The sequence below is a fragment of the Rhea pennata genome, chromosome 23, assembly GCF_028389875.1.
Source record: "Rhea pennata isolate bPtePen1 chromosome 23, bPtePen1.pri, whole genome shotgun sequence".
Classification (NCBI taxonomy): domain Eukaryota; kingdom Metazoa; phylum Chordata; class Aves; order Rheiformes; family Rheidae; genus Rhea; species Rhea pennata.
Genome location: NC_084685.1, coordinates 8,067,929 through 8,095,926, shown reverse-complemented (window position 1 = coordinate 8,095,926; position 27,998 = coordinate 8,067,929). Strand labels below are relative to the sequence as shown.

The window sequence follows — 27,998 nt, the reverse complement described above, 5'->3', positions numbered from 1 at the left end:
CACACCGGGCAGGAGCGCCAGCCTGGGCTGGGAGCGCTCGCTGCCGGTGGGGCCGCGATGCCCCGGTGCCAGGGACAGGGAGCCCAGAGGGGGGACGAGGGGAGGGGGCAGCCGAAAGTCATTGCAACAAAAGGAGCTCGATAATACGAAGGAGACAGCGCCGGGAGCCGAGTGCACGGGGCACAGTAACCCCTTCCAGGGGCTGCTCGCACCCGGCTCAGTGTTGCCGACCCTACCTGTGGGCCAGCGCGGCCGGCGGAGGCCCGAGGAGGGAGGGCCACCGGCCTCGCAGCCCTCACCGCTCTCCCCGGCCAGCGCCTGCGGGGGCCGGGGGCGGCGGGCTAGCGGCGCGGCCGGGGCTAGACAGCTTCGTCCGCCCTCCCGGTCTCCTTCCCAGCTGTGACCAGAACAAATCTCTGTGCAGGCCCCCTCCAAATTCCACCCAGGGTTTGACATTTTAATGTGTGGTGCCTCCAGAAAACAGCATTTTAATGTTCTTACTGTAAATGAGGTGGAAAATGTTTGTGGGCTTGTGCAGAAAGACTCCCTCAGAGCTCGGCTCGGATGTAGGAGTGCCGCGGTTAATGAGCTCGCTAAGCAATGGCATTTACCATGGGCATCCAGGCGGTCTCCCCTCCCGCTGGGGAAGGGCTGGGGCAGGTGAGGAAAGCAGAGCCGCCCTGGGATCCCCAGGATCTCTGCAACCTCCCTGCAATCCAGGCAAGGCACTGTTACTGTTTTCATTGCAGCAGCGAAACTGGTGCTGCCCATCCCTACGGTGGGTCCCACAGGCCTCGTGGTGCAGCAGGAACTAGCGCTGCCTTCTGCGTGACTTTAGGAGGAGCAGATGGAGAGGAAGGAAGGGCTCACTCTGGGGCACAGCAGTGCCCAGCTGAACTCTGAACGTTTCCTGGCACAAACACGGACACACACCCAGGAAGGCTGTTATGCTTCTCCCGGTGGGAAGAATATAAGGGCCAGGGCATTGCCCGTGGCAGTCCCCCACGGCCGCTGCACGTGGCTCCCTGGCTGGTCGGCGAGAGGTGGTGCAGCAGGACACAGTGATAGCGCCTGCAGAAGACTCTCTCTGCTCTATTTCCTGCTCAGTAGTTTGGGGTTGAATATTAAAGAGTTTTTTTCTTTTTTTCTTATAGTTCTCCTCTAGAAAAGTAGGATTATTAGGTCAATTTATTTTTTACCCATGTTTCATTGTCACATTTCGTAAATCCACAGCAAACACAACAGTGCAGCATCTGCAGCAGAGCCCCAGTGCTCTCACCCGAGCATGGCACGCTTGAGTCAGTGGCTCCAAATATTTGCAGTTTCCTAGAGCACAGAAATGTGCAAACACCTCCCTCTTGGGCTGGGTCTGCTCCCAGTTATGCTGGTGTAAATCAGCAGAAGCGTTCAGGTCCCTCTGGTGTACAAATGACAGAAGTGGCCTCGGGATTGCTGCTGGTCTCCTCCTGGCCTTGGTCTCTTCCTCTCCCAAAGTCTGTGGGGCTGCTATATCTATAAAAATAAGCCATGTGCACGCTTTGCCGTGAGTTATTCCTTCCTAGCACCTGTGCAGTTTTTCTGTGTTAGAGGGATATTTTGGTTTCAAGCCGTTGCCAGTTCCCATCAGTGCTGAGATGAGATCTGCGTGTGTCAGGTTTCCTGGCGGCTCGCGGGAGGTTAGACCATTATGCAGTTTGGCTTTCTGGACAGCATTCCTGCCGGTTGCATAATTTTATAACAGATAGAGATTCACGGGCTGTTTGCTTGCAGGACAGAGAGTCTCTGAAGTGTGTTGTAAGTTGATGAATGCACCCATGTGATTTCTGGGTCTTGAAAGCAGTCTGCTTTACAGGCAGCCTCAGAAAGACTGTGCTGTGCTTGGGGCCTGAGCCAGCTGGACCCCGGGCACATTCATGGACCCTTCAGCATCTTGGGATCCCCCCCCAGCCCCGCAAGGGCTGGCCGGACAGTGCAGGGAGTGCTCTGAGAGCAGGCAGCAAAGAGCCAAAGGCAATGAAGTGAAGAGGAAAACTTGCATTGCCTCAGCTCCCACAACCTCTGGCACAGGTCAGGGAGCAGAGGCAAGTGAGGGGGACAGCGAGGGGCAGGAGCCTCCGGCCGCGCTGTGCCAGCGTGCAAGCCTGCCCTGGACAGCTCGGCTCGTCCCCTCCATGTCCTTCCATGGCTGTCCAGCTACAGGCGATCCTGCTTTAGCAATTATTGTAGGGTTTATCTTTCATTACGCCTAAGCCCCAAAAGCTTAAGCAGCCTGCTGTATTGTTTTTGAACTGGTTTATAACTTAAACAAGTGGCTGCCCTCGTCCAGCTGCCGAAGGAGCTCCCAGCTCGAGCTCACACTCTCCTGTTCCTGCTGCCCGTCGCCTTGCTGGGCTTTGCCCTGGGACATGGGGGTTTGGTTCGTGGCAGTGTCATCGACTGTCTGGATGACCTGGAGCGAGGACAGGGCTCTCGCTTTGTGAAATGGTCCCAAGCGTGGACAGAGGGAGATTCCAACATGACACAGCCCCAAGGAAAACTCTGCATGAGAAATAGGAACTGAATGTTTTTCCAGCTTGAAGCCTAAACAGAAGGTTTTGTAATAAGTGCATCCCTTTGCCTGGGCTCTGCATCCAGCTCAGCTGGCCACGGCGGCCAGCATCAGGGCTCAGACCCCCTGTCCACTCCAGTCCCTGATTTCTTGCCCCAGGGCTTCGAGGAACAGACCAAGAAGCAGAGCTGTCCCGCGCCTCACTCAGCCGCAGGGCTATGTGTGGTCATCCCTGCAAACTCTTTTCCTTTCTCATGGAAAATTTGCCCCCAAATTGCTTCACCTAGCGTTTTTTGGCCCATGCTCCTTTGCTGGGAGCAGTGACAAGCAGGAGAAGGGAGGCTGCTCGCTGGCCGGTGGGAAGCCAGCAGTGACAGCAAGGCTGGGGGCTTTGGAAAGCGGAGATTGCCTGAATGCCGCTGGTTACACGTCTGGTCAAGGGCTGGCGTCTCTAACAGAAATAAATAAGTTCCACTAAGAAAATATTCTGTATGTTCTTCACTGATTTCCACTGGTGCTTGAACTCCAGGCCCCAAATTTTGCTTGGCGAAGGGTCAGTAGTAATAAAGACTCTCAGGTCCAAAGCTCTCCGCCTTGCTGAGAGATAGAGCTGGCTCTGTTGCTACCAAACCTTTGAACTTCCAAATTGCTCAGGTTCTCTGTGGTTCTCATAAACAGCTTGTATCTGAGGGTATGTTCATCTAATCCTACCAGCTACTTTCTCTGACTTGTGTCCAGAAGCAGTTTTTCCCCTAGGATGGTCTGAGGCACATGAAATCATTTCCATTTTCATTTTCCATGAAATCATTTTCCATTTGCGCCGCATATCTCCCTTGTACCGAGACACGCAAGGCTGCAAGAGCGCTGATGGCTCTGGGCTGCAAAGGGTCTGGAGTCGCAGCTACACCTCGGGCGTTTGGGCCACCGTGAGCCCCTCGGTGCAGACGCCCCGGCAGACACCTTAGTGCAGTCTGGGCCCAGCTGCGAAAGGCTGGTTTTTAGGGTGCTGTGTGCCGCCCCACTCAGGCTGCGCCTCCCGGGATGGGAAGCTTTCAGCTAGATGGTGTCTCATGAGGTGAAGGAGAAACACCAGGAGATTAACATGGTTTGGGTTCAGCGTTTTCATTGTCAGTGCAGCGGTCCAGAGAGGCAGAGGCAAAGGGAGGCTTCAGGGAATCTGGAACCCTTTAAAGCAGATTAAACTAGATATTCAATTGCACTGAAAATTAGGAGCCTGGTAATAAGATTGTGGCTTTGGATAGATGGAGATTAGCATTACTTGAGGTTTAAAGCTGTTTGTTTATGACAAATATACATGGTGCATGTGGGAATGGTGCAGGGGGAGCCCAGGCTGAACACAGGAGCAACCTTTAACAAGGCAGCCCCAGCGCTGCACATCGCCCTCGCACCGAGACATGCACAGGTGCAAGAGCACTGATGGCTCTGGGCTGCAAAGGGTCTGGAGTCGCAGCTACACCTCGGGCGTTTGGGCCACCATGAGCCCCTCGGTGCTGTCCGCCCAGACCATGCCGTGAATCATGCTGCCGTAGCGCTTTCACCCAAGTAGCTCTCATGGGAACGTCTTTGCAGTGGGGACGGTGTCTTGCATGGTGTCTAGCACCCAAGACCTGAGACTGTGCCTTGGAGTGGTGCAATATCCTAGAGCTAGATCTGCACCCCCAAGCATCTGGCTCCCCATGCTCCTCCTGAGGCCGCTGTAAATTGCAACACCCCCGGCTTCGGGGAGCTGTGCAGGGGACGTGAGTTATGTTGCTCCGAAGGTTTCAAATGTCTGCAATTTCGCTTTGCTCCAAAGGGGGTTTCAGAAGGAAACACAGAAAATCTGAAGTAATTTCCAGAAAAGCAATGTGAGAGAATTCCCTACTCTGCTTTCTACTCTAAGACAAAAGAAATGTGGAAACAAACAAAAATTTTCAAATCGGAAAATCAAAAGAGCTGATTCATTGATGGTGAAATATCTTGTGACATTGTGGGACACATTTTTTCCAAATGAAATTCTGGGAAAAAATGCGCCTGATTGTACACAATCTCCTTCCATCCTGATGGACATACACGCGCTGCGGAGATGCCTTCAGCTGTCCTTGACCTGAGCTGCTCTGAGTTTCGGAGCCCTCCGCCACAGCCAATACTCCCACATTAATCTTTTCCAAGCCCGGGCAGCAATAAAGCTGGCAGTGCTGGTGGTGCGGAGACAGCAGAGGAGGACAGGGATTGAACGTGTGGCTTGGAGAGCAGTTCCCTGGCACCCCGGGAAAGCAGGAGCGAGCGGCAGTGTCTCCTCCGGTGGCCCGGCAGAGGGGACCCACTCGCTGGCGCTGCTGCAGGACTGAGGCAAAGCAGCGGCTGTCGCCTGCCCCGTTCTCGTACTTTGTTAGCCCTGGGAATGCCTTCCGTCCCCTGGAAATGCCTTCCATCGGCAGGCGGCCGCAGAGCACGTGGAGCGGAGCGGGCAGTGCCGCTCGCGACGCGGCTGGGCGCCGGCGGCGAGCTCCGGGAAAGCCGCGGTCCCTCCGAGCTCTCCCAGTTGTTCTCTTTATGAAACCCAAGGAATTGCTTCATCCTTCGCTCCGGGCTTTTGTGACATCGGATCCAGCTTTGCTAAAAAGCTTAGAGAACCCTGAATTACCCCGAGGTGTAAATGATCCGCATCTCGCTCGCCTCCGTCCGAGCGCTGGGGAAAATCTGCGCTCCAAGCGGCGCGGCGCCGAGCCACGGCGGGTTTTATGGCAGCTTGCGTCTTGTCAGAGTTTCCACCCAGCGCCCCGGGCTGGCTGGGATTTCGCACCAGCTCGCATACATTAAATTAAATTAAGTAACACCAACCAAAATAACGTCTGAAAGTTGCACACTGGATCTCCTCAACGGGGCAAGGGAGCACGTCTAGCAGACAAACGGCGGCGCCGGGGCTGAGCGTGCCGCGGCTGCCAGGCGCGGGCTGTGGGGTTGAGCAAAGCCCCCGCCGGCTCCAGCGAACCTGACGTGCATCTTTTTCATTTTTTTTTTTTTAATGGGTGAATTGACCTAACACAAAAAAGTCACATGCTTTAAACCCGTGAAATCCCCAAGCAAAGGCTGGGGCCTGTCAGTCATGCTTATAGGGCACGGCGAGGGCAGGCCAAGGCAGGAGGCCCGGCTGCCGCTCCGCATTCACCGTGCAGCCGCCACGACGTGCCACCTGCGCCCCTCCACTCCTCCGCGTCCCTGGTGGCTGCCCGCCCCGTGCCGGACCCGCCGTTGCCTCAGGTACCTGCCGCGCTGGGGGGCACCCCAGGGTGGGGACGGCGGGGAGAGGAGAGGGGGGACCCTGCCACCCTTGGGGAGCACGGAATGGTGGTGTGCGGTAAGATGGCGGTGCGTGACGAGATGGCGGCACGTGACAAGATGGCGGCACACGGTAAGATGGCGGTGCACGACAAGATGGCGGCAGACATTGAGCTGGCGGCCTGCCCCGGCTCAAGGGCATTTTGGGGGAAATGGGGCATTTTGGGGGGCATCAAGGCAGAAGGGGCCCCAGTGGGTGCCGCACACCCGCCGACAGGGAGATGCAGCCAGGCCGGGCCGGGTAACTTTATCCTTTCCTGCCTCCTCCCCGCCGCCCTCCGCTTGCTTCCTTCTGAGGGAGAAACTCAGCTGCGTCTCCCCGCGCCGAAATTTATTTTAATGTAAACCTAGCTCTAAGGCAGCTTTTTCTCATTTTTAAACTATTTCATATCAATCCTTGGCCTGACGTTTGTTTTCTTTGAATTTGGTGGGGAGAATGGTCTGCATTGCTAAGGATATCTCCTCAGGAATCTTGGCAGAGGCCGCGCCGTATCTTTGAAGAAACAGCAAATGCAAAACAGAAGGCAGATATTAGAGACGCATAAACAACATTTTCCCCGCGCTAAGCCCAGGCAGGGAGCAGCGCCGGGGTGCGGGGCACCGGCCGGGCCGGCGCCGCGCCGCCCGGACCGGCTGTTTGCGCCTTTTCCCTTCGGGAACTGCCTGGAAACAGGCGGAGGCGCGGAGAGGCCTCGGTGCAGTCCCGGTCGTCCGGGGGCCGTCGGAGGGTCCTGCAGGGCCACAGCTGCCCCCCAGATGTTTTTCAGCAAGTGGCCTATTGCAGACAGGTTTTGGGGCAGAAACGCGCTTGGAGGAGGGGCCCGCGTGCGGGAAGAGGCCGGCCCGCACGCGTGCCGCTCGGCCCGGACGACGAGGATTTGGCCCGTAACGCCCGCGTGAGCCAGATGGCTGGAAAACGACCTCCAACACCCCCGGGGAGCTACGTCCCTGCGAGCGGAGCCGCAGGCGGCACCTCTGAGAAGCTCCCGCCGGGCGGCTTGCGCCGTGGCGGAGGCCCAGCCGGGCCGCGGCGGCTGCAGGGAGGCCGACAGCGGCGAGCGGCTGGAGGAAAGCCCTGGCAGCAGCAAAATGCCAGGGTGGCTCTTCCGATGGCTGTAGAACCAGCTGTCCCCACTTATGCCAAGACACCTGATGGGGTATTGTTAAAATGCTGCAACAGGAGAGGAAACGGAGATCAAACAACCCTGCAAAACCAGAGAGATGGGATCTCAACCCATGACATTAAAATAAAATGACTGTTAGGATAAACACGGCAACACGGTTTCCCATCCTAGGCAGCCAGCCTCACTGTCAAAGGGCTGGGAGGCAAGGATTATATACTTTGGCATTTTACACAACAGAATAAGTTTTCACAGCAGCTCACAAATTTGCTGTCATGTGTGGGCAGCCAGGAGAGCAACAGAAGGCTTCACTAACAAGCGGCGGTATGAAGCCTGGAAAAACAGCTAGACAGAGGACACCGCAACTGCGAAAATAGTGCTGCGTCAGGAAGAAAGAGCTGCTGACAAACACTTGAACCAAATTTCCTGGAGATGCAAGAAACCGTTTTTGGTAATGCTTCTTATGTTGGATTAATTTGCAGAGTGAGCTTCCAAAGTTAATGGCAGACGTAAAGAGCTGGCTGCCCTGGCTCTGTCCCCATCCCTCCTAAAGGCTGGCACGTCACCACTGGTGCTTGGGATGGCCGATGGACAGGGAGCTTGCTCCCACGGACCGCTGGCGCGCCAGGGGAAGGCAGGGGTTACAGCTGCTGTTATGGACGGCCATGCGCTGTGAAAAGCTTTCCAAGCAGCGAAAGGAGAGCTGTGTGGTTTGGGGATAATAAAATCACTGGATAATGATGGATGCAATTGTGTCTTGGAAAGAAGATCCTGGAGTAAGTCACATGGACAGTTCCTGCATAGCAACCACTTGCTACTTAAAATCTAATCCACGGAGCAGTGAAAGTTGCCTTTTTCGTGTTCAGCTCCTGGTTTCTCCACCCAGTGCAGTCTCAGCTGTGTTGGTGGCAAGAGCCCTCATCCTCGAGAACAGCCCTAACCTGCCAAGGGCTCTCAGTGGTGGCTCAGGCACTTCTGGCCATCTCCATCCCCTGTCCCTGCTTTCATCCCCAATGATGAGACCAGATTGCTAGATGCCATGGAAGTGGCTGAAAATGCTTTGGTTGCTTTGGGTGCCTCTCAAGAGAAGAAATGCCTAGTTTAGGGCATTTCGTAAGTCCTCTCCAAACAAGCTCTGAGCTTGCAAGCAGCTCCATGCCTGGTGCCCAGGAGACGGAGTGCGAGGACCCGGCTGCTCCCCACAGGCAGGAGCTTTCGGGCAGTGCTGCATCAAGTTCCCACTAATTCTAATTCACTGGCATGCTGCTCTGCTGTTTTTTTCCTTTTCCTGAGTGGGACTGAAACATAGATAGCCCCTTCCAGATATTCCTAGCTCTAAGCTAAGCAAGGCTCGTGCAGGCCATGGTTCCACAAAGCTGTGTCCAGGTTTTGTTCCATGTCTTTTGCTATTGTATCCCTTCCATTTGGAGTCTGGAAGCTGTGAACATCCTGACTGCACGTCCCAAGCATAAAGCTTTAAAGTACGTATCCTTAACACCCGCTCCAAAAACATAGCCCCGTCCCAGAAACAGACAGCTCATCCTAACAAGACCAGGCGAATGCAATTATATTTATTTATAAAATATACTGTATCAAAGAGGGAAAAAAAAACTCTTTAAGAGAAGGGAAAGGCGCCAAGCCATCTTGCCCAGCAGTACATTTACTCAAACCAGCACTCAGCCACCGTTGCTGGGAGCTGCGGATTTGGCCTTGGCTCAGGAAAGCAGGCTGCAGTTTACACACTCTCCCCATTGGCACCTCAGCCCTGAATCAGCCCGGGAGTTTCAGATATCTCATGCTCACTCCCAGCCCAGCTGTCAGCTCAGCTCCCCACTCCGTGGCTGCAGGGCTGGGTGGGAGACCTAGACCTCTATAGAGAGTGTGGGATAATCTCCCTCTTTTTGTTCCCCGAACCCTTTTGGTGGGGCCAGAGCTGATGCTGGGAAGGATCCTGGCAGGAAGTCTGTTTGTACCGTGGGGCAGGACCCCACATAGACCCCCTGCCAGGGCAGGGAAGGAAGGCTGGGAGCCACCGGAGGAGGGTGCGCAGCCCACCTGCCAGCACCGGGCACTTCACCCAGCTTCTCCTGGGAGCTTGCAGTCTGTTGAGCTTACCATACCCTGTTCCCCTGTGTCACGCACCTTCAAAGCCTCTCACCGCCCAGCAGTGCAGCAGGCGTGGGTTGTAGCAGCTTTAATGTCGCAGGGTTTACTCAAGTGCAGAAACCAAAATCCCTCTGTGATGCCCATGCAGATACAACGGGATCCAGGAGCTACCAGTGTCCAGGATTTGGAGAGGCAGAAGGCTAGTTTGGAGCTGACAGTATACCAAAGGCAGGGATCTGCACTTTGTTGGTTTGGTTTTATTCTAACTTTGCACTTTTCAACACACTTGAGAGGGCCAGAAATCAGCACGGAGGAGCTGTAATAAACAACAGAATTCTTCCAAAGCATCACTCGCTGCTCAGCACGCTTGGCAGCAGGGCTCAGGCCACCGGGCCGGATACCTGCTTCTGATCCCTGCACAGCTGCTGCCCTGCTGCGTGGGCCAGAGCAAATCTCAGCAGGTCTCTGAGCTTCTGCTCCCCTGTCGGTCCTTCCTAGCTCAGTTAGACAGGGGCTATCTCTTGCTGTAAGTGCACAGGGGGCTCCAGCTCTTGGCAGGAGAAGACTCACAGGCCGCGTGCTTACAGGGACAGATTGTCGAGCTGTGAGCCAGGAATTCCTGGCGCTGCCACTGAGTTGATGTGTGGCCTTGGGCAAGTCAATTTATCCTTAATCTGATCTAATTTCAGCTGTCTAACCTCATTCAGTGACTTTGATGGTGTTCCAGTACTGGCCATGTTTTGGTGCTGCTGTTTGATCTGAATCACCTCTTGCTGGCCAGGCTTTGCTGCACGTAAGATGGAGACAGCACCAGTCACCTGTCCAGGAAATTTCTGTGCCAGCAACAGGACGCAGGGGCTTTGCAGGTGCATGGGAGGCTGTGCCACTAGCGCCGCGAGATCTCTGCTTGGGGAGCTGTGCTTTGCACTTCGCGATCAGGCAGGAGGCAGGATGATAGGGGGCTGGAGGGGCTGGGGAAGCAGCAACCACCTAACGCAAGCGATCTAGACCTGCTCCTTCAGCCACCCCATTCCCCAGGGGATGCTGGCTCGGACCACAGCACGTTATAATTAAACCCATTACCCCAGCACAAGGCTGAAGTTTAAATGTCTGCGGTTCATGGCTACTTGCCCGCAAATTCCCTGACATGTGAATCGCTCTCTGCAGGTCCCTTTGGGCTTAGCAGATTTCTTCGCAAAATACCCATTGCATTAGAAAACCCTGTTTCTGTGCAGGCTCTACAATGGCAAAGCCGTGTCTGCCCCCACAGCCCCTGTGTAAACACCATCCCCTTCCCCACCAGGGCTTATGTGTTCCTTGGACCAGAAGTGTTTTGGCTGACCGAACCGATACACATCTCTTGGTGAGAAATGTCTCCCAAGCTTTTCTAAAGCTCTTCTCAAGGCCTCGTAGCCTGTGTTTCTCCTGGAGTGTCTGGCCAGATGCTACATCTCACGCACCAGAAGGTGGTTGGTTGAGGTTGTGCTTGGATAACAGCCTTAGGAAGGCCAAAGCATGGCGTGGGCTCATCCATCTGCTCCTCCAGCCTCCCACCACAGCCTGCATCTGCAAAGGGCTAACATTTTGGAGTTCCCCCCTCCGCAGCCTCTGCTCAGCCCTTTCAGCTCCCACAAAAGCACCACCGCCGCCGCTCCCCAGGATGCATGCCCAGCCAAGTACCCCTGGCAGCAGCCCGTGTGCCGAGCCTGCAGGGGCGCAGGCAAGGGGCACCCGTCCCGCCAGGGAGGAGGAGGGGGAAGAAGAGGGGAAAGAAAAAAAAAAGAATCCCCACAAAAATGTCTTCATAACAGGAAACGTCTCATAAAATACCTGTGGTTTGGCATGTACGATCTGACTGGTCAAACTATGCACCTGGCAGGCAACCCTGCTATTAATGCTGCACTCAGTCTGGTATTTTGGAGGAGCTTGAGGTTGGAGGTGGAGGAAGGGACCGTGAAGCTTGGGGAGCAGAAACCCGCCGCAGTGGTGGGGAGCAGGAGGGAGACGCATCCATCAAACCGTCGCACCCTTCCACACACACCCCAGTGCTCCCTGAGCAGACACGTCTGGTGTTGCAGCACAACATTACCCACATCCGACCACAGCCTTTGGGGCATGCTGCAGCCCCCATCAACCACTTGGGCAGCCCCAGGCACCCAGACTCTGCCTGACCTTGGCAGTTTAAGGCATGGCTGCAGGGCAGTCCTGCTGCAATGATTTTCAGAGCTGCTTGATTACAACCTTTCAGGACATTGGGATTTGCTGAGCTAATCAACTACACCAGCGCAGTCCTGGTTCCACAAACCCGTCGTCGTGCCGAGCGCGATGGGGCGATTCCTGCAAGGCTGCCTGCAGCAACGGCACGGCACGGCACTGCCCAGGCTTTGCAGGCTCTCAGCAGCCTGGCAGCGGCTCGTGTGAGCTGCAAGCTGCCGGCTTGGGGGCTGGCAGGGATCTCCCTGTGGGCACTGCCGAGGGGACATGCCTGGCCCTGCCGCCCAGCACAGGGCGGCTTGTGCCCCCCAGCAACATCTGCTCTGCAGCAGTGACCCGACTGCATGGCGGCGGCCAACGGCAGCAATGCAAACGAGCGTAACACCAGGCAGGCATGCAAGGTCGGTCCCTGCCATTTTTCTTGGACAAGCAACACGCGAGGGTCTGTTCTTGATATTCCCTAATCTGGGCTCCTTGTTCTGAGAGACTCAAGGAATCAGGGCTTGCAAAGAAAGGTGGCCGAGAGCATGGAGCAATAATAAATACCAGCACTGCTGCCATCAGTGAGGCGGAGGGTCTCACTCCATCCCTGCCTGCACAGGTGCTCATGTCCAGGGATGGGGCCTCAGCAGTTTTAGAGATGCTGCTGGTGGGCTCGACACTGGGAACAAGGCGAGCAATACAGCGAGACAGAGGCTGTTCAGCCACCTCAGACACATCCCTCCCACCAGCCACCAGGATGCCTGTACAGTGGCTCCAACCACCGTTCGCAACCAGCTGAGAAGCCAAGGAGATGGTTTTATCCACGAACTTAACTGAGCTGCTGAGGATCCCAAATGACATCTGGGTTACACTGCAGCAAAGCTGTCCTTGCGTGGCTGGCGCCGAGGCCAGGCTCTGCCTTTTGCCTGCAAAAGCTGGGGACGGTCATTAGCAGCAAAAGCCAGGAAAGGAGCCGGATGGCTGCTCTACTTCATATCAGCAGCTGCAGAGCCTAGAGGAGCTCAGCTCTGCTCTCGGGAAGTTTAAAAGCTCTGGGGATGTAATCTCCAAAATAGCCTCTAATTCTACACCTGTGATCAATTGTGAGCACTCGTAACTGGATTCACTGACAAGCTCCTGGTGTGCCGTGGGCCCCTGTGGACCGTGAACCCACCTGCTCTGCTGTCCTGCCCATCCGGAATCAGGGCTGGGGGAGAAGGGCTCTCTCGGCCAGGCCGCCCAGGGGACACGGCACGTGGGGTGCCCCACATGCCTTGAAGTGTGGCCAGCGTGGCTCTGCGCTGCTGGGGCTGGGTGAACTCAGCGGGGCTGGACTGGCTGCGTTTCGGTGCGAAGCACCGTCATAAACCCGCGCTGGGCCGACAGCTCCGGAAGGGCCCTGCAGCCTGGGGAGGCTTCGGTCCTCTGCGCTGAGCTGCTGCGTTTTGGGGCCAAAACTCCGTGAGTAGGTGCAAGTGGAAGGGCGGTGGCTGTCGGCCGCATGGGCCGTGCGTGCTGTCAGGCCTGCAGTCGGCTCTGGCCCGATTAGAGCCGCGCACAGGCTTGTTTGGAAACATCTGCCGCCGGTTCAGGGAGAGTGTGCGGCAGGCACGCAAAGCCGGCTGCGGCCGCGGCACTCAGTGCTCGCCCGCATCCAAGCTGCCGCAGACCCGGGGTCGCAGCTCGGGGCGGTGGTGGACCCGCTGCGCTCGGCTGCTCCGGCCGCGCCGCCCCAAGCTTGCAGCTGGCCGTGCCGGAGCGGGATCCCGGAGCCGCGGTGCCTCCACGCCGCAGCCGTCGGCCCCGGGGCTCTCCAGAGTTTAGCGGAGGAGTTTTGACAGCCGGAGGCGAGGGATTAAGCCCTGAGCCGTGACCTGCGGCGGGCTGCTGCCGTGGTGCGCTGCCGGCACACACGCGCGGAGGGTCGCTAATCCGCCTTAGCCGCTCTTTGACCCGCGGGATCAAGCAGCGGCACCCACTGCCCTCGCCCGCACGGCCGGCGGGGCCGCCGGGCGCCGCGCAGGGCTCCGGCCCCAGCCGTGCCGGCGGGTCTCGGGCATCGCCCCGCGCTCCGCATGGCCGGCGTCCATGCTTGGGCGCGCTGCACGCGGCTCGCCGCGGTGGGAGGCGAGCGAAGGCAGGGAGAAACACCCCGACGGGTTCCTGCCGCGAGCTTTCCAGCAGCCGTGAGCAAAACCAGCTGTTTTGCGCCCGGCGGAGCGAACGCAGCCTGGCTTCCCGCAGGCGCGCGTTGCACATCCCCAAACTCCTCCCGCTCCGGCAGCCGGCCCCGGCTCCCCTCCCCGCGCGCTCCCGCGCCCCGGCTGCGGCGCGGGTGCCCTGGCCGGCAGAGGCTGCGCGCCGCTGGGGTGGGGTGTTTTTCTTTCGTCAAGGAAAATGTTTTCTTGTTCCTTCTGACGAAGGGCGGGCGAGGCGGCGGAGCCGTGCGGCGCGCACAGCAGCTTTTGGACCGTGTCAGGTGTCATGCATTTAAAGACGCGCTCGTGCCAAAGCCTTCCCGGCGTATCGCTGCGCCGCTTGGCCGCGCGGCCCTTCTCTGCCTTGGCTCTCGCAGCCTGGCCCACGGAAATAACGTGCTCTCTCTCCATTTCAATAGCTCGCTTTTCCTTTCCTGACTCTTTTCTTATTGTTTTTTTTAAAGCATGTGTAGCGCAAACCAAATCATTTACCTCCCGCTGGAGAGCATCCAGCCCGTGTTGGGCTTGGAAAAACTCCCTGCTTTATTTTTTATTGCGAATGACCGGAGGACGGAGCGGCTCGATGGGACGAGGCGGCTTCCAAGCCCACGGTGCCTCCAGCCCACCCACAGGCGCCGGCTGCTTTCCCAGCCCTTGCGTGGCGCAAGCCCGCGGCCCGCCGCGGCTCTGCCCCGAGGCTCGCTGGTGCCGGCCAGCGAGCGCCCGCACCTCCCGCGGCGCCCCGCGCCCCGAGCGGGCGCGTTTTTACTGCTGTGTTTAAACAAGTTCTCCGTTTTACTGACCTTCAACCACAATCGCGGATCCCCTGCGGATCAAATATATTGACCTAAAAAATAATTAGCATTGCAGTGAACGGGTGCTCTGCCTGCCTGCCTGCCAGCCCATAATTAATATTTAACGAACAGGGCCGTAAACCAGCGGCAGGCGTGCGAACAGGCCCCCAGCTGTGCGCGGGGGGGAAGCGCCCGGGGCCGCGGCGCTCGCGGCGCAGCCGCAGCATTTCCGAATACAGGCCGCGCCAGCGCGCTTGGACACACGGCTTCGAGGCGAGGGGGGAGAAGGTGCAGAGATTACGGCGGTTGTGCCGGGGGCGGCCGGCGCGCCATGAGCCAGCAGCCGAAGGGGCGCGGGATGCAGGCTAGCGCGAGCCCGGGGCGGCGCGGCGCAGCCCGGCGGCCCGGCGCTCCAGGGAGAGCAAGGAGACGTTTCTTGTCATGCTTCTCATACTGTAAAACTGTGAGTTTCTTTTCTTTTCCAGTGCTTTCATTTTGTGCCAGGGGTTTTTAACACGTCTACTCGCCGAGGGCCAGCATTGTGGCACTTGCACGTTTACACGGGCAGCGTGCTCTGCGCTGGTGCCAGGGTTCCCACGCCGTGCCCAGCTTGGGCCCCGCTCTGCTCCATGGAGCAAAACCGCGTCGGCTCTGCTCTCCCGCCGACACCAGCGCTTGGTCCCGGTGCCAGCTCCTGGGGTGGTGAAAAGCAACCCAGCCAGCCCTTTCCTGGAAGGAGAGGTTGCCATGTAACTGCTGCACTGCTCCGAGGGGGACACGCGGCAGCCGGGCTGCAAGGGCCGGCGGCACGGACAAGAGTGGTGCGCCCGCCCCAGCGCTGCGTGCCAGCGTGCCCGGATGCTCCCGTGAGCCCAGCGGGAGGGCTGCGCACGCCGGGGCGCTCGCTGGGGCCCGGGGCGAGCTCACGACACGGCCTCGCCTCTCCAGACGGAAAAAAAAAATGACTTCTCCGTGCAATTTCTGCCGGCCGTACAGGAAAAGCCTGCCCAGACTTATTGGCCCTGCAGGAGGAGTGGACCCATGACATCATGCAATAACTTTTATTGGGCCCGGCGGGCCCCGGCGCCCACGCCATTAACTAGCAAACGTCTGCAACGTGCTTTCAAAGATGAAAATGTTACATGGCGGCTAATTATGATTAATTGTCATTTCATAAAGCAGGACATCGCAGGCATGAAAGAGCCTCTTCGTAGCCCTGTTGCACACACTTTATCCATCACGTATAACTCCAGATGTTTCCATTTTATTTTTATTAATTCACTGCCTGGAGACAGCAGGTAGCGCTGGAGCCTCCCGTCCTGGCGCTGCACACCCCAGCAAGACGGTGCATGCAGAAACGGGGTAGAAAGGACCCCATTTTCCCACGGGAGATGGAGACGGAGGCCCTCGGCCAGGGGCTCATCCCCCTCAGCCTGGCAGCCCTTCCCTGGGGGGCAGAGGCAGGTGAAATCATCCTCCCGGATTAGACAAGCGCATCGATGAGCTAAGCCCTTGTCCAACTTCCCCGCGCTGCAGTCGGAGCAGGTTGACTTGATTTTGCACCCTGGGTGCGGCAAAACTGCAGCGTGAGCCAAAGGAGATGGATTATTCTGAGCTGCTTCTCCCTTTCGTGCTGGGCACACGGCTGCGTGCGCCCGTGTGTCACCGTGGACTGGGGCCAGGCCCGGACCCAGCGAGGTGCCGGGATGGCGCAGCCCGCGGCCGCTGCGGGCAGGCACCGGTTCCCGCAGTTCGGGGTTGCTGAAACGAGCAGGAGCATCCCACAAAAACCCCGGAGCAGGGCAGGGGCGGGTCTGGGTAAAGCACAAGTGGGAGAAGAAAGGGAGAGAGAAAGGGGGAAATGGATGAAGCTAGAGCCAGAGGCACGCAGGTCGTACCAGGTAAGGAAAACAAATAAATAGCTGATTCAGGATTTTGTTCCCTTTTATTTAGCAGAAGCTGTATTTTTACAGCTGCAGTCCTTTCGAACAGGACTGCTTTCCCCCCTTAAAGAAGTCCCAGTAAAATAACGTCTCATGAAAATGAGCGTTCGTCTTCTGCACCCCAAAGATGGAAAAATAACGAAACCAAGAGGGCTGCGGGAGCGCCCGCAGGAGCACGCGCGGCGGGAGACGGAGCGCCGTCAGGAAAGCAGCCACGGCCTCTGCCTGGGTTTTTCCCAGCCGTCTTCTCCTGCACTGAAGCACGTGCAAATTATTGAGCAGTTCCGTCAAGGGGACCCTGGGGCGGATGTCGGCCCCGCTGGGCCCGGGAGAGGGGGCACAGGAGGTGCCGTGGCCGCTCGCGAGCCGCCTAACCGAATCGGTTCAAAACGGTTTACATTAACAATATTGAAATCTCTCGCGCAGACGCGGTCTGAGGGCGCTGCCGAGGGAGCGGGGGCGACCGGCGCACGGGGGTTTTGGCGCGCGGGGAGGGCTGGGAGCAGCCCCGGCCCCGGCCCGGCCGCCTCCGTTCCCCCCCCCCCGCGCGGCGCCGGCAGCCCCAGCCCGGCCGAAGCGCCCGTCCCGGTGCACGCTGAGCCATGGCCGGGGACCTCTGGTGACCTGCCAAGCGCTTGTAGCATTGGGAACAATCCCACGCTAGGGCTCCCTGCTCCCTTTCTTTAATTTTCTCTAATTTTGTTTTATTTTGGTTCATTTTTTTTCATGCTGCAGCTTTTCTTTCACTGCTGTTCCAGTGAAAGCGCTTCAGGAAATTCCGATCAAATCCAGCCGTGCAGCAGCCCTGCCCCTGCTCCCCTAGGCAGGGAAAGGCAAAGTGCTTAATTCTTATTAATAACAACCACGGGTCAATTATTATGAGAAGGAAAAAAACAGCAGAGCGCTTTGGCATCACATGTTTTTTAAGCTTCTGAAAATAAACGTTCTTTGCAAACCGATCTGTTTGCAGCTTGTGTGCTCAGAGCTGGCACAGAAAACGTTGCTCAAGGAAAGGTATATTTATAGAGGGTATTTATTTTAAATAAACAGGCACTTAAAGCAGAGCTGCTGCTCCAAAGCACGGCAGCCTCCGCTCCGGGCACCGAGGGCGCTCGCCCCTCCGGGAGCGAACGCGCTCCCGTTGCTGCCGGAAAGCGCCGCGGCCGCGGGGCTCCAGGCGGCCGCGGGCTCCGGGTGGGCAACGCCGCCTCCGTGCACCCACCCCGGGGGTCGGCGAGGCACTGGGGGCCGAGCCGCCCGCGGGAGCCGAGCCCGGCGCGCGCACGGTTTTTGTTAGAGGAAATCCCGTTCCTGCGAGAAACGTGACAACCGCCCTCAGCTCGCGGCTCCGCGTTTTCCACCATTCCCCTTCTCCCCCCTTTTTGTCTCTCTTGCACGTGGAAAATAACACCAAGCCCTTCAGGGAAGTTTGGGACACGGGCGTCACCGAGACAAACGGGTCCTCGGCAGCCTTTGACAGCCCCCGCTGGGCGCCCCACGGCTACGGAGCGGGCGGCATTGGGCGCGTTGACCGTGCGTCTCCCGTGGCACCCCGGGAGCCGTCGCCGCCGTTTCGGGGGCGCGGGGAAACGAGACGGCTCCTCCGAGCGCCCGGCAGGACGAGGGGCTCCCCCGTCCGCGCCCGCCGGGCTCCTCGGGAGCCGCCCGGCCGCGGGGCCGGCGCCCGCCCCGCGCTCACTGTCGCTTTGTCCGCAGGGGCGGCGCGGGCCAGGATGCTGCCGGACGCTGTCGCGCTGCTGCTGCTGCTGCTGCTGGCCGGCCTCCGCTCGGCGGCGGGAGGAGGAGCGGCGGGATACGCGCAGGTGAAATACCTGCAGCCCATGGTGAAAGGCCCCCTGGGCCCCCCCTTCCGGGAAGGCAAAGGGCAGTACCTAGGTAAGGGGCGCTCGCGGTGCGATGCTTTGGGAAGGGTGCCGGCGGCGCGGGGGAGCTGCAAGCGCCCTAACGACGCGCCAGCAGCCCGAGCCAGCTGGTCCCGCGCCCGCCGGACGGCCAAAGTCCTCTTGCCCACGGAGAGCAGCACGAGAGCGCCTCATCTAGCGAGTCCTTTCCCCCGGCCAGGGAGCATCCCGTTGCGATCCCCTCCGCCCGTTGCAGAGGGTCAGGGGCTGCCGCGGTCCTCAGCGAGCACCCACGCGGGAGCCACGGCGCTCCCCGCCACCGGCCCCGGCGAGCTGACGACGATTTTCTGCGCGCGCCGCCCTTCCTCCCTCTTCATCATCAGACCCGTGTCCTGGTGAGCGCCAGCTGCCGTCCCCGCCTGAGCTGCCTGAGCCCCTCCGTAAGGGCCCCCCGCGCGCCCCTCACAGCCCCCAGATCAGCAGCAAGGGCTTTTTGGGGTGCCTTTCTCTGCAAATCACCCCCCCCCCCCAGAAAAAGAAGCCAAGGGGCTATCAGCAAAAACAGAGTGGTGCAGCAGAGCAGAGAGGCTTTTGGTCGGGCTGGCGACGGCCGGCCCCCTTCCTCCGGGCCACCCCAGCCTCACGCATCGCCCTCGGGGGCCGTGGGGCTCAGGAGCCCCGGGGCCGGGCGCTGGCTCCCTGCAAGGCGCCCGCTGCCTCTGCCTCTCGCTGCTGTTAAATCTGAGCTTTCCCTGCTAGGCTTTTTCCACTCCACCTATTCCATTTTCCCTGTCTGTGTTTCACACCAGCTGGGAAAAGAAAGACAGCCAGCGCCAGAGCCGAAAGACTCGGTACAGCGAGAGGCGAGCGAGAGAAAGCGGTTCCCTCCCTCCGGGGCACTAGAGGCCCCACACGTGTTGAATCAACCCCCTCCGAGCGCCTCGTGCCGCAGCTGGACCGCAGCTCCGAGCGGAGCCCTTCCCGACCACCGGCGCCCGCGCGCCCACCCGCCACGCGCAGCTCTGCCGAACGCCTGCCCAGCCCGGCCTTCGTGCTCCGCCGGGACGCAGGTGCCGGCGGGAGCCATCAACGCTTTGCACCTGCGGGGTCATTAGTACGTGTTAATTAAACACCCGCCTGGAGGACCTGCTCCCCTCAGCTTTGGGTCCTAGTAGGTGGCGAGTGTTTAGTGCCCCCCAGGGGTGATTCTCCAGCGCTTCCCGGCTGATCCACGAGGCCCCTCTTTCCCTGGGAGCCCCGGCAGCTCCCTGGGGATTTTGTCCGTGGCCCAGTGCAGCAGCAGCACAATTCGGACAGGGGGACAGATGTGAGGTCCAAGTTTTTTCCCTGGTACCAAACACAGCAGCCCCCCAAACCTTCCTGGAAACACCTCGGAGCCCTGCAGCGCAAGCGGCAGAGGTCTCTGATTTGGGATCCCGGCTGGCACAGCCCGGGGGCAGCGATCCCAGAGCCTCCGTGGGGAAGCCTGAGCTCGCCATGGGGGCCGGGGCTCGTGCAATCCGCGCGGCTGCAAACCGTGCCTCCCCGTGCCCGCTCGGCCGCCCGCCCCGGGCCCCGGGATGAGCAGGTCCCTCCGCGGCCCTGGGGCTCGCGGGCTGCCCCAGGCTCAGCCTCCAGCCCTCCGACAGCGGCTCTGCCCGTGCCCCTGCGTCAGGGATGCCCGGATCCAGCAGCAGCCCGGCACCGAGCGGCCGCTGCGAGCGGCGGCGCAGCCTCCTGCAGCAGGGAAAAGCCCCTGGAGCCTTCCTCATGGGTTAGCTCAGTTGTCAGAGAGTTGGACCCTCCAGGGAGCCGAAATCTTGGCTCTGGAGCAGAAACTGGAGAAGGCTAGGCTGCCGGTGGCTGATTTACTGCTCGGCTGAATGGCTTATCAGGAGTTCAGCTCAGCACATGTGTCAGAAAACACACAGCAAAACCTGGAGCTGAAGCGTGCTAAGATCCCCCCCCGGCTCCCTGCCCCCTTCCCAGCTGTTGTAAAGCTGTTCGCTGAATCCCGGCCAGAGACAAAACCTTCCAGCACGGCCTCACCAAAAAGGAACGGTTTAGCTGCTGATGGGACTGGATTCAAGTATCTCCCTGCTGCTTTTCCGTCACTTTTCTCCTTCCTCCTGTGCATTCAAGTTGCTCGTGCTGCTCCTGAGCAGAGTTGCCGGCTGACAGCAGCGGAGGAGGCGGGTGCCAGCTTGCTCTGCCCTGCGCAAGGCGCTGTACAAGCACCAGGCCGGCGCCTGCCGCCGGGGCCCACGGCCGTGCTGCCCCTCGGATCCCACCGGGTTCCCATCTCTGCTTAACCTCTAATTTGGCCAGGAAAACCCCTCCCGGCCCTCTGCCCCGCGCGGGTGGCTCGGCTGCCCCGGCCGCCGCGGCGCGGGGCCGAGCGGGCGGCGGGGCCGGCGGGGAGCTGTGCGGGGGCTCCGGCGCTGCCCGCCTGGCCCCCAACGCCAGGTCCCAGCCCCGCGCCCCAGCCAGGGCTGCGGGCGCTTTCCCCGGCCGGCTGGTGCCATCTAGTGAGAGCGACAGGGCTGGTTTCCTTAGGGTGCCAGGCGGCTTTTCCGACCCCCAGACAGACTCCTGGACCGCCGGGAGGCAGCTCTGGGGTGGGAGGCGGCGGCGGGGCGGCCTGGCTGCGTTGCTGCGCGCTCCTGCATGGCCTGACTTCTTCTTTCCAAAAGCTGCGGAAAGGCAGGGATGTTTCCTCCAGCGCTGCGCCCGAGCCCACGCAGGTCCTGAGCAAACACGGCACCGGTGACAACGTCCCTCCTGTCTGTCTGCAGGACCACAGGGCTGCTAGCACGCACGGCCCTCACCGCCCCGTGCCTTAGTTTCCCCGCTGCATTTCCCCCTGCCTGAGCTCCAATTTTCTGTGAAGTGTTTTGAGGCTGTTGGGAAGTGGCACCCCCTGTCACAGCCCTTTACAGCTTCTGTCCCCCGCAGAGAGCATCAGAGAGGCAGAGCAGTGAGCCGCGGCGGCCTGTCCAGCCGCGCGTCCCTGCCGGAGCGCTGGCTCCGGTCCTGCCCTTCGAGCTTTGCCAGTCCGTCTCAGCAGAGCAGGGATGCTAAAAGCATTTAAGCAGATTTTTGTGCAGTTGGGTTTTACTTTGACTTGGTTGAAAATATATCCAAAAGGCAATTTCAAAAACGGGGACCGGCATCTGGAGAGAGCAGTGTGAGCTCTCTGCACTTTCCTGTCGCACCTTCTCATCCCTGCCAACACTTCCCCATAGACACAGGTCCGAGCGTAAGAGCATTAATGGTTCTTCTGTTCATTAAGGCTGCACAAAGGCCCTGTATTAGCAGCTTCACAGGCGGGCAGTGTGCAGCCGGGAGCCAGGTAAAGCCGCTCGCTGCGTGCTCAGGGCTCACCGGAGGCGCAGGAAACCCCGCGTTTCCGCGAGCACGTGCAAGGCAGCCCGGGGGGTGCAGCTCGCACAGGGCCATCGCTGTTGGCTGTGCACACTGCGCTCTTTGTGCCGGCAGCCACCCGGACCGCGCAGGAGCAGCGGGCTTGCACCACCCGGCCTCGCGTGCTGCCGCGGTCCGCGGGGCGCCCAGGCCATCCCTGCACCCTGGTAGCTCCTGCAGAGTTGCTAAGGGCTCCATTTTAAATTGCAAAGGACTCAGTTTTCAAGGGAAAATGCCATGGGCAGTTTTAAAGGGAAAATATTCCCGACCTGCCAACACACAAGCAGCCCTTTCACAGCAGAAGCAGAGCACCACCCTGCTCCCATGCCTGCCCTCCCTCCCTGCTCCTGGCTTTCCTCAGCAGGGAAATGGTGGGCTGCAGCAGCCCCAGCTCAGGAGGCTGATGGCAAATTACAGGTGACATCCAGGGCAGTGATTTATGGGCTCTGTCTGCCTCTGGTGAGTGGGTAGGTTCCCTTCCTGATGCATTATAAAGGGTAGTCCCTAGAGCAGAGGTCTTGGCTGCAAAGGTAGATGATTGCTTTTCATCTTCCCAAGCTCTGGCTGGCTCAGCAGAGAGCCAGAGCCCAACTCCAGCTTTCAAGGCTGCTCTCCCCAAGAGGCAGTTGCAGGTAGGCAGTGGGGAATGCCTCGCTGGCTGCTGCCGGCGTCCCCAGAGCGGGTGCTCTCCTGCAAGTCCTGCTGCTTTTAAAGAGTCTACAGAAACTAGAGAGACTGAGTAAGCCCTGAGATCTTGGTGAGGCTCCTGCTTGCTGCATGTAACCAGGATGCCTCCAGATCCTGGCCAAGATGCTCCCCTGGCTCCTGCTAATGGGAAAATGTTGTTTGCCACCTCTGCGTTTCTTCCTGCAGTCCACTCCCTTCCCTCTTCCAGCCTGTTAAATGGCAGCTCCATTCATCCATGCATGCAGGCAGCAACAGAGTAAGAAATGAGATGACGCTGGTCCCACGCACTGCTTGTATCAGCCTGTGAAGCTCACTGTCACAAGACAGTGCTTGGCAGGGAGCTCAGTGGTGTGGGAATGAACTCGGCTGGGTTTTGCCATGGAGCAGCCAGCTTCTCCTTCCTCCAGTGTCATCTGGCTGCATCAGCCAGGCCCACTGCTGGCTGCTTGTGGCTGGGAACCACTTCCCATCTTACTGGATTATTCTTCTGCCAGCCAGTATGCGCTACCTTGCTTCTCCTCCAGGCGCGTGGAGGTCCTTATCAGGACAAACACAGCACTGGATGGACCACAGGATCTGTCTGCGAGTGTCCACATTCCTCAGTAGGTTAAAAGCTCCGCAGTGCCAAGGCAAGAGCTTGCTGAGGCCGTGCCTGCCCTTCCCCTTCCCACTGCCCCAGTGGCTCTTTGCGTTAGCAGCTCTGCTCATGCTTCGAGGGGAACACACAGCCCCATGCTGCTGCTGCTGCTGCGAAATGCAGAGCTCTGCGAGACATGCGCCTGTGGTAAGACACGGTCTTTTGAAATTGGATAGCACTGAGGCTGCCATGTCCCACCTTCTCTTTGCTAACGTCCCCGGTTTGGTTTTCCCGTCTGCTTTTTTGGCCGCCTGCAAGTTGGCAGCTCACGTCTGGCGTTTCTCTTTGGTGTGTCGTGTGTGTGTGCTTTTCCCTTCCTTCATGGGCTCAGCAGTAGATCCTTGTTCTGATTCCATACAAAATGACCTAGAAAACTAATTCTTTTCAAACCATTGCAAGAAGAAAAAAGTAGGAGGGAGAAAACACATTGAAATAATTTTCCAGAGAAAAATTCCAGAATTCAAACCCCCAGAAATCTTCTTCAGTGCAACACTGCACATCTCTCTTGCTTTCTTTCACACACCATTTTCTGGAGTGAGGGGGCAGGAGGAGGTTTGCAGAAATCCAGTGGCAATGTCATGACAGACAAGTATTTCCTTAATTAAGAAAGCCAAGTGACCTCTATTAAAGCAGAGGATGTGGGCCAGGCTTTGATATGTAGATAAGCTCTGAAAACATTTCCATTACCAAAAGAAAAACAAGTAGGCACCATGCTTGGAAACAGCCTGGCAGAGCTGCCTCTTACAGGCAGGACAGGGCTGCTGCTGCTGCCTCCGTTGTTCTTTTCACATCTCTAATCTCCCCCAATCTTTTCCAAAGGCCCCAGCTGGGCAAAACCCCAGGCTCAAGGACCCCAGGCCCCACGGCCGCTGCTCCCCGAGGACCCCCAGCCTCCTCCTGCAGCGCGAAGCCTCGTGCAAGGGGCTGGTTCTGCTCACATCCCAGCTGCTCCTGGCAACTCATCTTTACGGATCTGTCCTCTACTCGTGTGTTTTACGTTGGGCAAATTTGGTTAAAACTTACCTGAGATGTCAAAGTACTTTCTTCAGCCATTCACGTTTCTCATTGTAGTTCTGTGTACATGCAGTTGCCAAGTGTTTCCTTCATTTCAAAATTCCCAATAGGGTTTGTCGGATTTATTCTTTTTCACTCATTCCTGGTGTCGCGTGGGAAGCAACACCCCGTCTAGGCTAGCCTTGAAGCGTTATTTATGCTCATGTCTGTGCCTTTAGTCCTGAGCTGTGGTGGGCATGTAATCCGGCTCTCCTCTGTTTTGTCTCGCAGCCCATTAGTTTCTTTCTTACATCCGTTTGCAAAAGAGCTCTATAAATTCTTTAAATGTCAAGTGGTTATGGCCTACTCCCAGCTGGGCTGATTCATTCCTGGATGGAACTAAGGTTGCATTTTCCTCACAACTATTGGCTTTTCCTACATCCTCAGGAGTTTTTTTTTAATATTTTTGTCTACCTTGCTAGACTCAGCAGCTAAGCCAGAAATAGAAATCATGTCTTATCTGATAAACTAATCACTGCCTCTTCTCTTTACTACAAATCCAAGAGTTTTCTTTTCATTTTTCTTTTTAACTTAAAAGGAAAAAATCATACGTAGGTCTCTGGAGGCCATGGACTGAAGGGATGGGGTAGAGGGATCATCTTGAATCTTGGCTCTCTATACCACCATCCTCTTGGATCAGCCCAGGTCCAGGTGGAAATGACTGAATCCCACGGTGCTTCTGTGGCCACTGGAAAGTGAGGCAGGGGGATGAATCCAGCTCCTGAAACACAGCAGGGTCATCCCAGAACAACATCATCGGAGCAGACAGTAATTGCTGGTCTTGTTGACACTCTCTAGGGAGGGACAGAAAGAATAAGGCTTGAATTAGCATCTTGGGCACTGGCCAGTGTCTTGCTTCAAGACAGTCCCTCAGCAGGCTGTTGATGTGGCAGCGTAGGAAGCCACTGTGACACCATTTAAATAAAACCATTTCTAGTGAAGGGCAGTCTGTAAGTTCAGACCCAGCCAAGAGAAAGGTCCTGCTCTCAGCGTGGGCCATGGGCTTCCTGTAATGTAACTATTAGCCCTTGGCCTGTTCAGCGATCGCTCTGAGCCCCAGCACAGGTTTTGACCTGTCCTCGGTTTAGTGCGCGTTATTGCAAAATGAAAGTGTTGCTGGCTGGAAATATTAGAACGACACGGTGCAGCCATGCTGGTTGGTGGGAGGAATGTGCATGGGACAGCAATGTGTCCTAGCGCCTGCTGAAAGGTACCAAGAGCCTTCCCACCATGGAAATCAAGGGGCAGGTGGTACTGAAACCCATGGCCTAAAAATGAGCAAAAACAACAATTACCATCTGCATTTTTCTAGTGCATCCATTCTCGTGTTTGGTGCTGCTTCCTTCTGCTTTTCGTAGCAGGTTCAGCAGATTCCTGTGGCTTTCTCTGCTCTCCTCGTCCCATCCGACCTAGACACGGCCCCTCGCTTCCCGCGTGTTAGAGCAAACGCTGCGTGACAGCTCTGGCGCTGGTCCCGGGCCCTGGGCGAGGGTTTGCTTTTTGGCGTGCTCGAGTTCGGTCTCGTTTTGAAGCCAGGCCCCTATCTAACAGCGACCAAAGCGACTGCAAAACGTTGGCAGCGAGGCTGGAGGCCGTCGCCCCGACAGCTGCGTGCCTCGGTCCGCTGCGGGCCCAGTAAAGCCCTGTGCTCTCCTTCTCTTCGCAGACATGCCGCCCATGCTGCCAATGGACCTCAAAGGGGAGCCCGGACCGCCAGGGAAGCCAGGCCCACGCGGGCCCCCCGGCCCCCCCGGCTACCCAGGAAAGCCGGGCATGGGGAAACCAGGAATGCACGGCCAGCCCGGGCCCGCCGGGCCCCCCGGCTTCTCGGGGATTGGGAAACCAGGCATCCCGGGACTCCCAGGAAAAGCGGGTATGAAAGGGATGCCCGGAGCCAAAGGCGAACCCGGCATGAGAGGAGAGCAAGGGCCCCGGGGACTGCCAGGCCCGCCGGGACTGCCGGGGCCAGCCGGCATCTCGGTCAACGGGAAACCGGGCCCCCAGGGCGGTCCCGGCCTGCCGGGCTTCCGGGGCGAGCCGGGCCCGAAGGGAGAGCCCGGTCCCCGCGGAGAGCGAGGCCTGAAGGGTGAAAACGGAGTGGGGAAGCCGGGCCTGCCGGGGCCGCGGGGCAACGGGGGCCCTCCCGGCCCCGCGGGGCCCCCAGGGCCCGCCGGCGTCGGGAAGCCCGGCCTCGACGGCCTGCCGGGCGCTCCGGGGGAGAAGGGCGACATGGGCCCGCCGGGCGGGCCCGGGCTCAACGGGGAGCCGGGCCCCATGGGGCCCCGGGGCCCCCCCGGCGTCGACGGGATCGGCGTTCCCGGCGCAGCGGGGGTGCCGGGGATGCAGGGCCCCGTGGGGCCCAAGGGAGAACCCGGGATCCGCGGGCTCCCCGGCTTGCCCGGGCCGACGGGCTACGGGAAGCCGGGCTTGCCCGGCCTGAAAGGGGACCGCGGGCAGCCTGGGGCGCCCGGCGCCATCGGCGACAAGGGGGAACCCGGCGTCGACGGGGAGCCGGGGGAGCCGGGCCCCGCGGGCGTCATCGGGGCGCCGGGCCCGCCGGGCTCCATGGGCCTGCCGGGCAAACACGGGCTGCCGGGCTCCAAAGGCGACGCGGGGCCGAGCGGGCCCCCGGGAATGCCGGGCATGCGCGGCGACCAGGGCCCCAACGGCTTCGCGGGGAAGCCAGGGGTGCCAGGAGAAAGGGGCCTGCCCGGGTCGCAGGGACCCCCCGGCCCAGCGGGCCCGAAAGGAGAGCCGGGTTTCATCGGCCTTCCAGGGGTGCCGGGATTAACGGGCGGCCCTGGGCCGAAAGGGGACGGTGGGATCCCGGGGCAGCCCGGCCTGAGGGGCCCCTCGGGTATCCCCGGCTTGCAGGGACCTGCTGGCCCCATGGGGCCGCAGGGGCTCCCGGGGCTGAAAGGGGAGCCCGGCCTGCCCGGCGCTCCCGGCGAGGGCAAGACCGGCGAGCCTGGCGTGGCCGGACCCATCGGCCCGCCGGGAATGCCGGGAACGCCGGGGCTGAACGGGCCGCCGGGTCCCCCGGGGCCGCCGGGGCCGCCGGGGGCGCCCGGGGTGTTCGACGAGACGGGCATCGCGGGGCTGCACTTGCCGGACGGAGGCGTGGAGGGGGCCGTGCTGGGGAACGGCAAGCCCGGGAAGCCGCAGTACGGCCGAGGAGAGCTCTCCGCCCGGATAGCGCCCGCCTTCACCGCCATCCTCACCTCTCCCTTCCCGGCGTCCGGCATGCCGGTCAAGTTTGACCGGACTTTGTATAACGGGCACAACGGCTACAGCCCCGTCACCGGGATATTCACCTGTCCCATATCCGGCATCTATTACTTTGCCTACCACGTGCATGTCAAAGGGACTAACGTCTGGGTGGCGCTTTATAAGAACAACGTGCCCGCCACCTACACTTACGACGAGTACAAAAAAGGCTACCTGGACCAAGCCTCAGGCAGCGCCGTGCTCGAACTCAAGGAGAATGACCAAGTCTGGGTACAAATGCCCTCGGACCAAGCCAACGGGCTGTACTCCACAGAATACATCCACTCCTCCTTCTCTGGGTTCCTGCTTTGCCCCACATAACGGCTGTTGGGCACGTTTCCTTTTTACCCACTCTAGCCATAAACTGTCTTTTTTTGATAAAAAAAAATTAAAATTAATACAGAAAGAACAATCACTGGGAAGAAGGTGCAAGCCGTTGTCGCGGGACCTTGCTTCGTGCTGTTTGATCCATGAGTCAAGAGGGTAATCAGAAAGGAGACATTTTTCTTTCTTTCTTTCTTTTCTAGGGGAGGGGAGAAGGGAGGGAGGGGAGTGACTTTCTCAGCAAAGTGTATTTGAAATAAATTTTACCCTAGTGACTGCACATCAAACACAGGAACGGGCTTGGGATGGCAAGGATCTGGCTATGCAGAAAATTGCTCTGTGAGCCAGAGAAGGTAGTCTGGGAGAACAGATCTTTTTGGTGTGCAATCAAGTGCCCTTGTTTCCCATTTGGAGTACTTCTTAAATAAATTCAGCTGTTGTAACGGATAGTCTATTTGCTAACGAATGCAGGGGTCCTAGGCACTTAATACAAATAT

The 27,998-nt window shown here is 59.0% G+C and overlaps 1 protein-coding gene across 1 annotated transcript; it reads left to right on the top strand.

Annotated features, from left to right (window-relative positions):
- The first annotated feature begins 17,979 nt into the window (after positions 1-17,979).
- On the top strand, positions 17,980-27,697 carry COL8A2 (collagen type VIII alpha 2 chain). Its single transcript, XM_062594324.1, has 2 exons — positions 17,980-18,144; positions 25,577-27,697. The coding sequence occupies exons 1-2, from the start codon at positions 17,982-17,984 to the stop codon at positions 27,496-27,498; spliced, it is 2,085 nt and encodes a 694-aa protein (XP_062450308.1). The 5' UTR covers positions 17,980-17,981; the 3' UTR covers positions 27,499-27,697.
- Positions 27,698-27,998: the final 301 nt, after the last annotated feature.

Excerpts from the sequence above, each read along its gene's own strand:
- COL8A2 (XM_062594324.1), top strand. The coding sequence starts at position 17,982 with ATGCTGCCGGACGCTGTCGCGCTGCTGCTGCTGCTGCTGCTGGCCGGC. Across the intron at positions 18,145-25,576 it reads AGGCAAAGGGCAGTACCTAG|ACATGCCGCCCATGCTGCCA; the intron begins GTAAGGGGCGCT and ends TTCTCTTCGCAG.